Below are 12,879 nucleotides of genomic sequence, written 5' to 3'. Positions count from 1 at the left end.
AAAGCTCAAGGGCCGTACGAGGCTTTAACATATGACACCATACATATACTAAATAAATACAAGTTTTTGTGGAATTTTTTGACATGGGCCTTTACAGGTGGATAGCAAGTATGCAATATGAGACATTGATTCGACAACAATGTACAAAAAAACTGAATAAAGACTATCGTTTACTTTAAATTTTTTTTAGTTATCAATTGTCCCCACCTCCAGTATCCTCCAAAATCAAAGGAATGAGCAGGCACCTTTGTTCTGTTTTGGTGTAATATCTGGGAGCAGAATAGATTGGAATTGGGAGGAGGAGGAGGAGGAGGGGGGGGGGGGGGGGGGGGGCGGTTGTTGGAGAAGCAGTCGAATGACTATTCCCATTGTCTCCCTTTTAAATAAAGGGAAAAACCCACGAGGCAAATATGTTCTGAACTTATGGAAGGTTTATGCTTAAACAAAATATTGCACAGAAGAGAAATGTGAGATGCAGGCTTTATTTTGACTGATAGTCTAATTGGCATGTAGGAGTCAAGTCAAATAATATAATTGTACCAACACTATTGACAAATTAAATAGTTTATTGTGCAATATCGGACAAATGTAGTGCTATAAAAACAGTTGTGCAAATCATGTTATGCACACGCAAAAAAAAAAAACACTCTATACACTCCATTCAGACTGGCACAAATTCAACTAGAATCCAAATTGGGGAACTTTTGCACAATATCGCTTCCTTCCGTTTCAATTCCATCATAGATCCACTTCCGGTTACAGCGACATATGGAGCCACATTTCCACGAACTACACTTGGAGCAGGGGTAGAAACAGCCAGGACAGTTTTCATCCAGACAGTCACAAAGGTCTACTCCATTGAACAGCAGCCTGCCTGTGTTGTCATATTTTCTCTGCCAAACAGCACTAATGAAGAAAAAAAAAAAATCAGAATGTATTTTAGAAATACAGGAAATCAGCAACACAGATTCTACAATCATAGTATTTTCACAAGAATTGCTGGTCATGGCACACCTTGTGAAGAGTTTTCAAGCCATATTAGGTTAGAGCGACACATTGCTGGAGATGTGAATTGCTAATGATACAGCAGTGTATCTCAAACCTCAGTCTCTCTCTCTCTAAATCAATTAAATTTAAAGATGGAAAAGGAGCTTCACTGTAGCAGCTGCCAGTTTAGGGAGTTCCTGAAGGTGGTCCTTTCTCTCTTTCTCCCCCCCCCCCCCCCCCCCCCCCAATCCTTTTCAGCCTGCAGTATTTGGTTATTTCTGTGGCACATGGGAAGCAGCTTTTTGGCAAGTTATTATCTTTATAATAAATAGTTTGTAAAGTTAAGTATAGTAGGGCAGCTTGACAGAATAGAATCTGTATTTTGCACCACGTGACGTAGACAAGCATCTTCAGGAAGCGTCACTGGCTGCAAAAACTTGTCCTCTTGGTTTTGGAACTGAAGCAGTGGCTGGAGTCACTGTGGTGCATCCACAAGTCAGAGAACAATGTGGGTAGCCCGTTTAGGAAGAGGGTCACAGTGCAGATTAGGAACATGCAGACAGAGGGAATGGCTGACCTCCAGGCAGTCTACGAGAACCAGTAAGGTAATGCTGAAGTCCCCTGAGCCAATCTTGCGCAGTAACCAGTTTTCTACTTTGGATACCAGTAAGAACATAAGGGTGATGGCTCCTCGGAGAAGTGCAGCAAGAGCCAGGTCCATGGCACCAAAAGTGGCTCAGCTGCACCGGAAGAGGGGAGAAAAAGTAGAAGAGTAACAGTGATAGGAGATTCAATTATTAGAGGAACAGACAGGCATTTCTGCATCTGCAGATACATATCCAGGATTGTATTTTCCACCTCTGGTGCCAGGTCAAAGATGACACAGCAAACTGCAGCTCACTGGATGAACAGCAGAGATCATCATGGTCCACACTGGTACCAATAGCAGAGGGAGGAAGAGGAGAAGGCCCTGAAAGCAGATTGAAGGAGTTAGGAAGCAGGACCTTAAATGCAGTTATCCCAGGATTTCTTCAAGTCCCACATGCTAGGAAAGGAATAGGAAGACTATAATTTTGAACATGTGGCTGAGAATTGGTGCAAGAGGGGAGGGTATCAAGTTTGAAGCACGGGCTAACAAGGGAGAATTGCTAATGTTGGGGCAAGGTTAAGCTAGATTGGCAGGAGGATGGGAGATAGGGAACTCAGAATAGAGGGAAACAAAACTGAAATTAGGAAGTAGAAAAAAAGTTAAATTGGAAGGCAGATAAAGCAGGCAAGCATTTATTAGGATCAGAATGCAGGATAAAGTTAAAGGACTAAAAATATTGAATTCATGCAGCATTCACAATAAGCTAGAGGATTTGAAGGCAAATCAAAGAGTTAATTTCCTTTACAGAGATGTGGTTATAGGGTGAACAAGACTGGGAATTAAATAAGTCGGGCTATTCATCCTTCAGGAAGGAGCAGCAAAAGGAAAAGGACAAGGAAATGGGGTAGCAAAGGAACTAGGCCAGTACATTAGTGAGCTAGGTCAGTACATTAGTGAGCGAGGATCTTGGATCAAAATGGAGGGTGATTTTGCGCCCACATTCGACATCAGCAAGAACGACGACATGGGCTCAAAGCCTTTTCTGAGTTGGGAAGGTATTCTCACCGACGAGATCTTGTTTCCCCATTTTCCATGCCCCTTTCCGGTGACTTGAGGTTCCACCCTTTATATTTGAATGAATTTACATATTATTAAAGGGCCAACATGCCACATCATCCACCCCCTCACGGAGTATTTGAACAATTGCCAACGTGACGTCACATCGGCGAGGTTCACTGAAAACAGTCAAGGGGTTCGCACCAGGGGCGCCAAGGTTACTATTGCCTGACAGAAGGAAAAATGGGGGCATTGATAGGTCAGCATTGCCACTTGCGGGGGATTGTCAGAGTGCCAGAAAATCTGGTCTGAAACTCAGCAGTACATCTGGAGATACACAAGCTGGTTTTCAATCAGGGCCGGAAACTGAAAAATGGCAAAATTCCACCTGTAGAACCTGTTGGGTGGAATCAAGAAGTAATGAAGGGTGGCAAATATTGTTCTCTGCCAAATTGTGGTGGCAATGTTGGACAGAATATAAATCAAGAAATGGTGTTGCATGGAAATAATAATAATAATAATAATAATAATGTGACTTCAACTTGCATATAAATTGGATAAACCTAATTTGTGCTAATGCTGTGGAGCTCGCCTGATGAAGAAGTTGGACTCCGAAAGCTAATGATTCCAAATAAACCTGTTGGACATTAACCTGGTGTTGTAAGACTTCTTAAGTTCCTTCCTACTTTCCTTGTATTCCTCACAGGCTTCATCTGTTCCCAGCCTTCTTGCCCTTACAAATGCTTCCTTTTTCTTTTTGATGGCTCACAATATCCCTCATTATCCTAGGCTCACAATATCCCAGGTTCCCGAAACTTATACTTTCCCATACACATCCTTCTTCCTCACCAGGAACATGCCGGTCCTGAATTCCTATCAACTGACATTTAAAAGTCTCCCACTTGTCAGATGTTGATTTACCCCCAAACATCCATCCCATCCTAGATTCTTCAGTTTCTGCCTAATATTGTTATAATTAGCCTTCCCCAAATTTAGCAGCTCATCCAAGGACTACTCTGATCTTATCAACAGTATCTTACTGAATTATGGTCACTGTTCCCAAAATGCTCCCCTACTGAAACTTCGACCACCTAGCCAGGCTCATTTCCTCAATACAAGGTCTAACATGGCCCCTTTTCTAGTTGGACTATGTTTCAAGAAGCCCTCCTGGATGTTCCTTACAAACTTTGCGCCATCCAAGCTCCTGCCACTAAGCAAGTCCCAGTCAATATAGGGGGAAGTTAAAATCACCCACCACAGCAACCCTGTTGCTTTACACCATTCCAAAATCTGCCTACATATCTGATCCTCTATCTCCTGCAGGCTGTTGTGAGACCTGTAGTAAATCCCAAAATTGTGACTGTACCCTTCCTATTATTGGCATTTTCAATTGCACACAGTAAAACGTCCAATATATACATCTCATGCAGTTCTTAAGTATATACAATCGCCTTGGTGTCCCCCCCCCCTCCCTCCCCTGCTGTTGGCATCCTCTTTCGTTCTGGGTGTTCTGTTCCCTGGCTCCCATTCTGCCCCTCTTCCCCCCCGCCCCCCTTCCCTTTGTTTACTGTTATGGGGCCCCCCATGCTTGTCCCAGTGTTTCCTCTGAGTCTACTCCTCTCTTCCGCCCCCTTTCCCCTTTTGTATATGTATATCTGTCTGCTTTCTCCAGTCTCTCGCTTTTTCCCTAGTCACTGCTGGCTTCGAACAGGTCATGGAACAATCCGACAAACTGCCCCCATGCTTCGAGAAAGCCTTCTTCCGACCCTCGGATGGTGTACTTGATCGTCTCCAGGTAGAGTAATTCAGTCAGGTCTGCCAGCCAATCTGCAGCTGTGGGTGGTGCTGCTGATCATCAGCTGAGCAGGATTCTCTTGTGTGCGAGGTTGTCAGTCCTCTTCTCCATGTGTAGCACTGGTTGTTGTGATACCCCAAAGATTGCCACTCTCGGGCAGGGCTCCACCCTCACAATCTTGGACATTGCCTCAGAGAAGGCTGTCCAGAATCCTACAAGTTTGGGACAAGCCCAGAACATGTGGGTGTGGTTGGCCTGGCCTCTCTGGCACCGTTCACGTTTATCTTCCACCTCCAGGAAGAACCTGTTCATTTGGGTTTTGGTTAGGTGTGCTCTGAACTGCTGGAGGCTGAGCCATGCGCAGGAGGAGGTGGAGTTGGCCCTGTTCAATGCTTTTCTCCAAAGTCCCCAGCCCACCTATAGCCCCAGTTTGTCTCTCCATTTTCCTTTGGCTTCGTCCAGTTGCAGTCTTGCCCTGTCCAGTAGCTGTCCATAGATTTTCCTGCAGTTTTCCCCTTCCTTACTGTCAGTGTTCATCAGCCCTCCAGTAATGTGGCTCCCAGGGCCCTGGGATATCCTATTGTCTCCTTGCAGAGAATGTGCTTTACCTGGAGCTGTCTAGCAGCGAAATGGGTCAGTACGATCCGCATTCCATCGGGTCTTCGTCTTTTTTGGGCATCAACCCTTCCTATTCCTGAGCTCTACCCATATTGCCTTGCTGTATAAGCACTCGGTGTCCTCCCACAGTAGGACACCTTATTCTCCTTAACCAGTAGTGCAGCACCCTCACCTCTTTTACATCCCCTTCGATCCCACCTGAAACATCTAAATCCTGGGATGTTTAGCTGCAAATCCTGCCCCTCCCTAAACCAAGTTTCTATAATGGCAATATCCAGTTCCAAATACTAATCCAAAAGTTCATCTGCCTTACCTCCTTATACATCTCACACTGAAAGAAATGCACTTCAGACCACCAGTCCAGGCTGTGTTTAGCAACATCTCCCTGCCTGCTCTTCCAGAGTATTACTGGCCCTGTTCTGTAGTTCCCCTCAAGTTATTTCACTTTCTGAATCATTGCGCTGATTCCCACCCCCCTGCCATACTAGTTTAAACTCACCTGTGTGACACTAGCAAACTTTGCGGCCAGGATATTTATGCCCCTCCAGTTTAGAATCATAGAATTTACAGTGCAGAAGGAGGCCATTCGGCCCATCGAGTCTGCGCCGGCTCTTGGAAAGAGGACTCTATCCAGGGTCAACACCTCCGCCCTATCCCCATAACCCAGTAACCCCACCCAACACTAAGGGCAATTTTGGACACTAAGGGCAATTTATCATGGCCAATCCACCTACCTGCACATCCTTGGACTGTGGAAGGAAACCGGAGCACCCGGCGGAAACCCACACACACACGGGGAGGATGTGCAGACTCCGCACAGACAGTGACCCAAGCCGGAATCGACCATGGGACACTGGAGCTGTGAAGCAATTATGCTAGCCACAATGCTACCGTGCTGCCCACAACCCGTCCTTTTTGTACAGGATTGATAAAGAGAAGATAGTGGACATAGCGTACTTTGAAAAAGTCCCCCACAGGAGGTTGGCTAGCAAAAGTAAAGCACATGGAATAGGAAATACTTTACTGCATGGATTAAGGATTAGTTAGCAGAATATAAATAAATGAGTCATTCTTGCGTTGGCAGGCTGTGACTAGTGGGATACCGCAAGCATCAATACATGGGCCCCAGTTGTTTACGATAAATATCATGATTTGGATATAGGAACCAAATGTATTAGTTCCAAGTTCATAGATAACAAAGCTAGGTGGGAGCATATGTTGTGAAAAAGATGCAAAGTAACTTCAAGGGGTTTTGGGGAATGAGCAAGAACATGGCAGCTGCAATATATTGTAGTAAAATGTGAACAGGTGCACAAAATATTTCTAAATGGCAAGAGATTAGAAAGTTTGGTTTTACAGACTGGTGTCCTCATCAATAAGTAATTGAAAGCTAACATGCAGATGCAGCAAGCAATTAAGAATGCTGTATGTTCACCTTTATTGCAAGAGGATTGGAAGACAGGAGTAGCAAAGTTATGTGGAAGCTCAATCATGGAAGTATATTTAAAGCAGAGATTGAGAGATTTCTAAACACCAATGACAAAGGGATCCAGCAATTTACAGATCTTAATCAGCAGCTATTAATGGGAATGCTTTATTGACTTTCTATTAACCAAGGGCTATTCCATCTCAACAGTTAGAAGAGTAGGCAGGTACTTGCTCCCAAGCAAATGTGCTCTTCACTTACCACGTTAGGCGCATGGAATCATAGAATCATAGAAGTTTACAGCATGGAAACAGGCCCTTCGGCCCAACCAGTCCATGCTGCCCAGTTTTTACCATTAAGCTAGTCCCAGTTGCCCGCACTTGGCCCATAACCCTCTATACCCATCTTACCCATGTAACTATCTAAATGCTTTTTGAAAGACACAATTGTACCCGCCTCTACTACTACCTCTGGCAGCCCATTCCAGACACTCACTACCCTCTGAGTGAAGAAATTGCCCCTCTGGGCCCTTCTGAATCTCTCCCCTCTCACCTTAAACCTATGCCCTCTAGTTTTAGACTCCCCTACCTTTGGGAAAAGATGTTGACTATCTACCTTATCCATGCCCCTCATTATTTTATAGACCTCTATAAGATCACCCCTAAGCCTCCTACGCTCCAGGGAAAAAAGTCCCAGTCTATCCAGCCTCTCCTTATAACTCAAACCATCAAGTCCCGGCAACATCCTAGTAAATCTTTTCTGCACTCTTTCTAGTTTAATAATATCCTTTCTATAATAGGGTGACCAGAACTGCACACAGTATTCCAAGTGTGGCCGTACCAATGTCTTGTACGACTTCAACAAGACGTCCCAACTCCTATATTCAATGTTCTGACCAATGAAACCAAGCATGCCGAATGCCTTCTTCACCACCCTGTCCACCTGCGACTCCACCTTCAAGGAGCGATGAACCTGTACTCCTAGATCTCTTTGTTCTATAACTCTCCCCAACGCCATACCATTAACTGAGTAGGTCCTGGCCTGATTCGATCTGCCAAAATGCATCACCTCACATTTATCTAAATTAAACTCCATCTGCCATTCGTCGGCCCACTGGCCTAATTGATCAAGATCCCATTGCAATCCTAGATAACCTTCTTCACTATCCACTGTGCCACCAATCTTGGTGTCATCTGCAAACTTACTAACCATGCCTCCTAAATTCTCATCCAAATCATTAATATAAATCACAAATAACAGTGGACCCAGCACCGATCCCTGAGGCACACCACTGGTCACAGGCCTCCAGTTGAAAAACAACCCTCTACAACCACCCTCTGCCTTCTGTCGTCCAGCCAATTTTGAATCCAATTGGCAACCTCACCCTGGATCCCGTGAGCTTTAACCTTCTGCAACAAACTACCATGCGGTACCTTGTCAAAGGCTTTGCTAAAGTCCATGTAGACAACGTCTACTGCACTGCCCTCATCTACCTTCTTGGTCACTCCCTCAAAAAAGAGGGATGACCTTTACTTGTATTTACTCCAAACGTTAGGTGGGGTTGCGGGCCCATGTGGGGTGCTCTTTCATAAAATCCCTACAGTGCAGAAGAAGGCCATTTGGCTCATCGAGTCTGCACCGGCCCTTGGAAAGAGGCCCCTAATTAAGCCCACGCCTTCACCCGATCCCTGTAACCCCATCTGACTTTCTTTTGAACACTAAGGGGCAATTTAGCATGGCCAATCCACCTAACCTGCACATCTTTGGACTGTGGAAGGAAGCCCACGCAGACACGGGGAGAAAGCGCAAACTCCACACACCAACAGTCACCCGAGGCCAGAATTGAACCCGGGTCCCTGGAGCGGTGAGGCAACAGTGCCAGCCACCATGCTACCCATGAAAAGGGGGAAGGGGGTGCTTGGGCAGACTTGATGGGCTGGATGGCCTCCTCTGTACTGTGGGATTCTGCGATGATTTGGGTCATGCACTATTAGAATACAAGGAAGTAAAAGCTCACAAATTTCAAAACCTAATAAAATTAAGCCCAAAATGAAATTTGAGGTAGTGGGAGTTAGAGATAAAGAGGTTATGAAAATCATGTTGAGGATTTTACTTGCTTTCGAAGACCAGCTGCCTTAGCTTTGTCCTGCGGATTTCTTTTGTTTGTATTCTGGTCTCAGGGTTGAACTCGGCCAGCAGAGGGCCAGGATTCTGAAATGCTAAGCATTTTAACTGGCGTTCCGTTTGCTTCTGCAACAGGAAGGGTTTGTGGAAAACATGTTCAATGATTCTAAAAAAAGATAATTCATGTTTCAAATACAATATTAATTCAGATGTATTACTACTGACAAATTCTTCCAAGTGTCAAAGCAAATCTGAAAACAATGGATTACAAAAATAGCCTAGGAAATTGTGCTAAGTAACAGGTTAGGATTCACAGTGCTTGCTGACAGTTACACTTGTTGGAGGGAAACGTGTCCATGGTATCTCCAGGAACAATTTGAACACTGGATGCATCTCACTAAACTTCCTTCAAAATGTACAATGTGGCTTTGGTAAACTGTAGGTGATGCAATTTTTCAATACATCAAAACTATTCGTAGTATTTACAGGGCATACCCGACAGACGCACATGCACACACACTTCAGGTTAACAGCAAAGGATGTGCCAGGCACTCACTGCTTATCAGAGAAATAGAGCAGTTCTTCCACTTCAGCAAGAGCGAGATCCTTTCACTTCCCAAGATCTAATCACTTTGGTGCAGTTCCCTCAGAAAGCATCCACGGGAAATCACACAGTAACCAATCACTGACCGCAATCAGGCAGAATACTGTCTGACCAACCCACAGGTTGCCACCTCCCTCCAAACCTGGTTCCCAAGATCCACCTGTGCTGAGGAGTCTGGTTTTTCCTCTCTAAAAACAAAGCCCGGACACATGGGGGGCTATTCGCCGAGCCCTGCGCCGGGCCGGAGAATCGGAGCAACCATGCCATGACGCCCCGACGCCGGCATGCGATTCTCCGAGGTGCGAGAATCAGCGCCATTTGTGCCGGCGCGTTCGGCGCCGTGCTGGCATCGACAGGGCCACCGATTCTCCGGCCCAGATGGGCCGAGCGGCCACTCTGACACGACAGAGTCCTGCCAGCGCCGTTCACCTCTGGTCGTTGCCGGCAGGAACTCTGCGGGAACGCTCGGGGGTGGGGGGGGGGGGGGGGGGGGAGAAAAGAGGGTGGCTCCGTCACCGGGGGTGGCCTCCGAAGGGGTCTGGCCCGCGAACGGGGCCCACCAATTGGCGGGCCTCCTTTCCTCTGCCGGCAATGTTATAGCCCTGCGCCATTGTTGTGTGGGGTGGTCTGGGGAGGACGGCCACTGCGCATGCGCTAGTTGGCGCCTGCCCAACTGCGCATGCGCGGGACACTTGGCGCAATGTCTTTTACACGGCGCCGGGTCTACGTGCCAAGGCCCCTCCCCCGCAAATCACACCACACCCCTGCCAGCCCCATGGAGGCCCCAGAATAGAGGTCTGGGAACGGGCGCCGGTGGGAGATGTTTATCTCCAAAAAATTGGCGGCACTTAAGACTCCCGTTGGGAGAATCCCGCCCATGATGTCCTGAGAAGCAGGCTGTTTCAACTTGCTTAAAGTCACATTCAGATTATGGGTCCACGGACCAAAATAATAAACAAAAGAAATGAGAGCAAACAGTCTTATAGATAGGTCTTGTTTAATAAGGGGATCAGGGGTTATGGGGAGAAGGCGGATGAGAAAACATCAGCCATGATTGAATGGCGGAGCAGTCTCGATGGGCCGAGTGACCTAATTCTGCTCCTTTTATGTCTTATGGAAATAAACAGGGAGGACTCTCAATACCGAAATGGACATTGAAACCCAAACTTGACAAAAGCACAACACATAAAGTTTCCTCTCCTACCATTTTCTTTTGATCCCGTGCTTCTGATACATGTTTCTCGTGCAACAATTTATTTCTGCAGTTCGTGGCAGGATTTTGAATACTTTCTTGGTTATAAGTGCTCTCTTCAAGAATCTGCTCCATGGTTCACAACAGACATTCCTGGATGTCAAAAAAAAATAAAATTAGGAGTTATGAGGGAAGACACGAGTGATAGTGTCATGACACCGTCGGCTAGTACCTGGTCAATTCTAGCCCCACTTGATCCAGAGTTGCAACACAAGTAAAATTAGATTATATTTTAAATACCAGAGGTCCTTGGCTAAGCTCAATAAACTGCAGTCACCAGTAACCTTTTATTAGGTACAGTATTAGAATTGGCTGGCTGCTGGTTTGTAATGCAGAGCGGGTCAAATTCCTGAGGTTATTCGTGACGGCCCCACCTTCTCAACCTTGCACCTGGCCCAAGGTGCGGTGATCCTCAGGTTAAATTACCACCAGTCAGCTCTCCAATGATAAGGATTTTTGATGCACTGGGATGACTCCCAGTTAATGTCTTTCTGAAATTCAGGCTTTTGTCTTGGTACTTCTCCCTTTTGGGCTGGAAACGGTTCCCTCTGGCAAGGTTGTCTACTTTCTCAGCAGGTTCTCTTCAAGTTCACAGCAAAAATATGTGGCAGCCACTCACTGGTTTTCGAATAAAGTTGTTCTTTCTCATCAGCAGCAGGAGAGGAGAGAGAAAGAGTGAGACTGAACATTCCTTACACCCAAGCTCTAATCACTTTGAAGTTCTCTCAGAAAGCATCATGCAGGACCTAATCACTGACTGTCATCAGGCAGAATACAGTCCATTGGCCAGTTGCCTATCAACCAGGCAAACGGAGTCCCTCCAAAGCTAATCCCCAAGATCTACTCGGCACCGAAGAGTCTGGTTTCTCCTCTCCAAAATACAAAACTTGGAAAGCATGCTGTTTAAAAGGCACATTCCAATTATGGGTCCAAAGACCAAAAAAGAAATAAAAAGAAATGGGAACAAAGGAAATAAACAGAATACAATAGTCCAAGATGTTAAAACAAATTATTGACGGCAGACCATGAATAATAAACTATTTTATATTTTCCAAATTACATATACTTTCTCGAAACAGCTGAATTTCTCATGTCCTTTCTCCTTTCCCGACAAACCCACACAGGACACAAAAATGTACAAAATTATGCTTAGAATTATTCCAATAAGATAAAATTAACCCATATCGGGGATGGATTCCAAGTTGGAACTGATCCAGTGGGCAGCACAAGAAACTACCATATTTACCCCTGAAGACAAGTAATTGAAAAGTGGCAGGATGCAAGGGAGCAGTGACCAGGGATGGCACGTAGATACGCCTTTTAAATACTAAAAAAAAAACATTGGATCGATTTTTCCTGGAATTAAATACGTTCTCGAAAAGGGCTCGTGTTTCAATAAGTGAATCGGCATTAAAGAGCGAGTGTAGACCCGATGGGCCAAATGAGCTCTGTGCTGTACAAATTCAGCAATACGGTCAGTTAAATAAAGAGTGAGGTCAGGCCCGTTCATACCACAGACCCGACCAACTGTTCTTCTGGACAATCTATTGGTTATACCAGACTTGAAAATTAAACTTTACAACTATTGTCTCGCACTTTCTCAACAGGAAAAATAAACAACCATAGAAAAACTCAAAATTTTCGACTTAAACACAATAAATAAGTTTGCAGTTGCGATTATCTTTTATAGGTTTTGCTAACCTCCAACCGCTCACACAAAGTCCAATGCACAGTGCATCACCAATTGACGAGACAAGTGTCAAACATTTGAGACGTCGCTTAATTCAACAGAGTTTGTTTTGCAGTTAAACAATAAACCTGCACACAGGACGGCAAACTGAACAATCCAAACCTGCTGTAATCGCAAAGCGTTAGAAACGGAAATAACGAGATATCACCGCGCAGTTTCTTTTCATACACTAATTATCTGAATAAAGTAATTAGCCTCGGAATCACTGGATGCTCTTTTAACTTGTCGCCTCGCTTATCTCCATCCACCAATCACCTCCAAGCGTCAGCTCTGCCTGTCAATCACACATAAATAACCAATGGCAGCCGCGGCTACCTGACAGCACCAGCAACCGACGGCCACGGGTCTCAAGGAGACCATTCGGCCCATCGTGTCCATACCGGCTCTTTGCAAGAACAATTCAACTATCCCTACTCCCCTTAGCCTTCCTAAACAACCCTTCACTCTTAATTCATGTTGGAAACTAGTTTTGCAGTTTCTATAAATAAATACAACGGGAAGAATATTATATAACCTTTTGGGACAAGGCAACATTTTTAGATTTGCCAATGCATTCAATGTTAGCTTCCACTGGCTCCCAGCACCAGTCTATAGGGGAAAGTCTCCCGCCCAGGACCAGGGTTTGATCCCAGCCCCATCCGTGTGGAGTTTGCACATTCTCCCCATGTCTGTGTGGGC

General features: G+C 45.4%; 1 protein-coding gene across 3 annotated transcripts; it reads right to left on the bottom strand.

Annotated features, from left to right (window-relative positions):
* Positions 1–548: 548 nt before the first annotated feature.
* Positions 549–12,372, bottom strand: LOC140430022 (ARL14 effector protein-like). 3 transcript variants are annotated; one of them, XM_072517583.1, is made up of 4 exons: positions 12,304–12,372; positions 10,404–10,544; positions 8,585–8,721; positions 549–906 (listed from the first exon to the last, which is right to left on the bottom strand). In XM_072517583.1, exons 2-4 carry the CDS (start codon positions 10,524–10,526, stop codon positions 678–680), a joined length of 489 nt encoding a protein of 162 aa, XP_072373684.1. In that variant the 5' UTR covers positions 10,527–10,544; positions 12,304–12,372; the 3' UTR covers positions 549–677. The 3 variants fall into 3 exon arrangements, with proteins under 3 accessions (XP_072373684.1, XP_072373683.1, XP_072373685.1); XM_072517582.1 differs by having other exon boundaries at positions 12,153–12,357; XM_072517584.1 differs by having other exon boundaries at positions 700–906; positions 8,589–8,721; positions 12,153–12,357.
* Positions 12,373–12,879: the final 507 nt, after the last annotated feature.

The sequence above is a fragment of the Scyliorhinus torazame genome, chromosome 9, assembly GCF_047496885.1.
Source record: "Scyliorhinus torazame isolate Kashiwa2021f chromosome 9, sScyTor2.1, whole genome shotgun sequence".
In the NCBI taxonomy this organism is placed as follows: domain Eukaryota; kingdom Metazoa; phylum Chordata; class Chondrichthyes; order Carcharhiniformes; family Scyliorhinidae; genus Scyliorhinus; species Scyliorhinus torazame.
This window is presented reverse-complemented; position numbering and strand designations above follow the sequence as displayed.

Bases quoted from the DNA above. Each gene is read 5' to 3' on its own strand.
- LOC140430022 (XM_072517583.1), bottom strand. From the start codon at position 10,526: ATGGAGCAGATTCTTGAAGAGAGCACTTATAACCAAGAAAGTATTCAA. The intron at 8,722-10,403 runs GTAGGAGAGGAA...TTCCTGTTGCAG, and splicing joins CACGGGATCAAAAGAAAATG to AAGCAAACGGAACGCCAGTT. The intron at 907-8,584 runs GTAAAATCCTCA...TTTCTTCATTAG, and splicing joins CAGCTGGTCTTCGAAAGCAA to TGCTGTTTGGCAGAGAAAAT.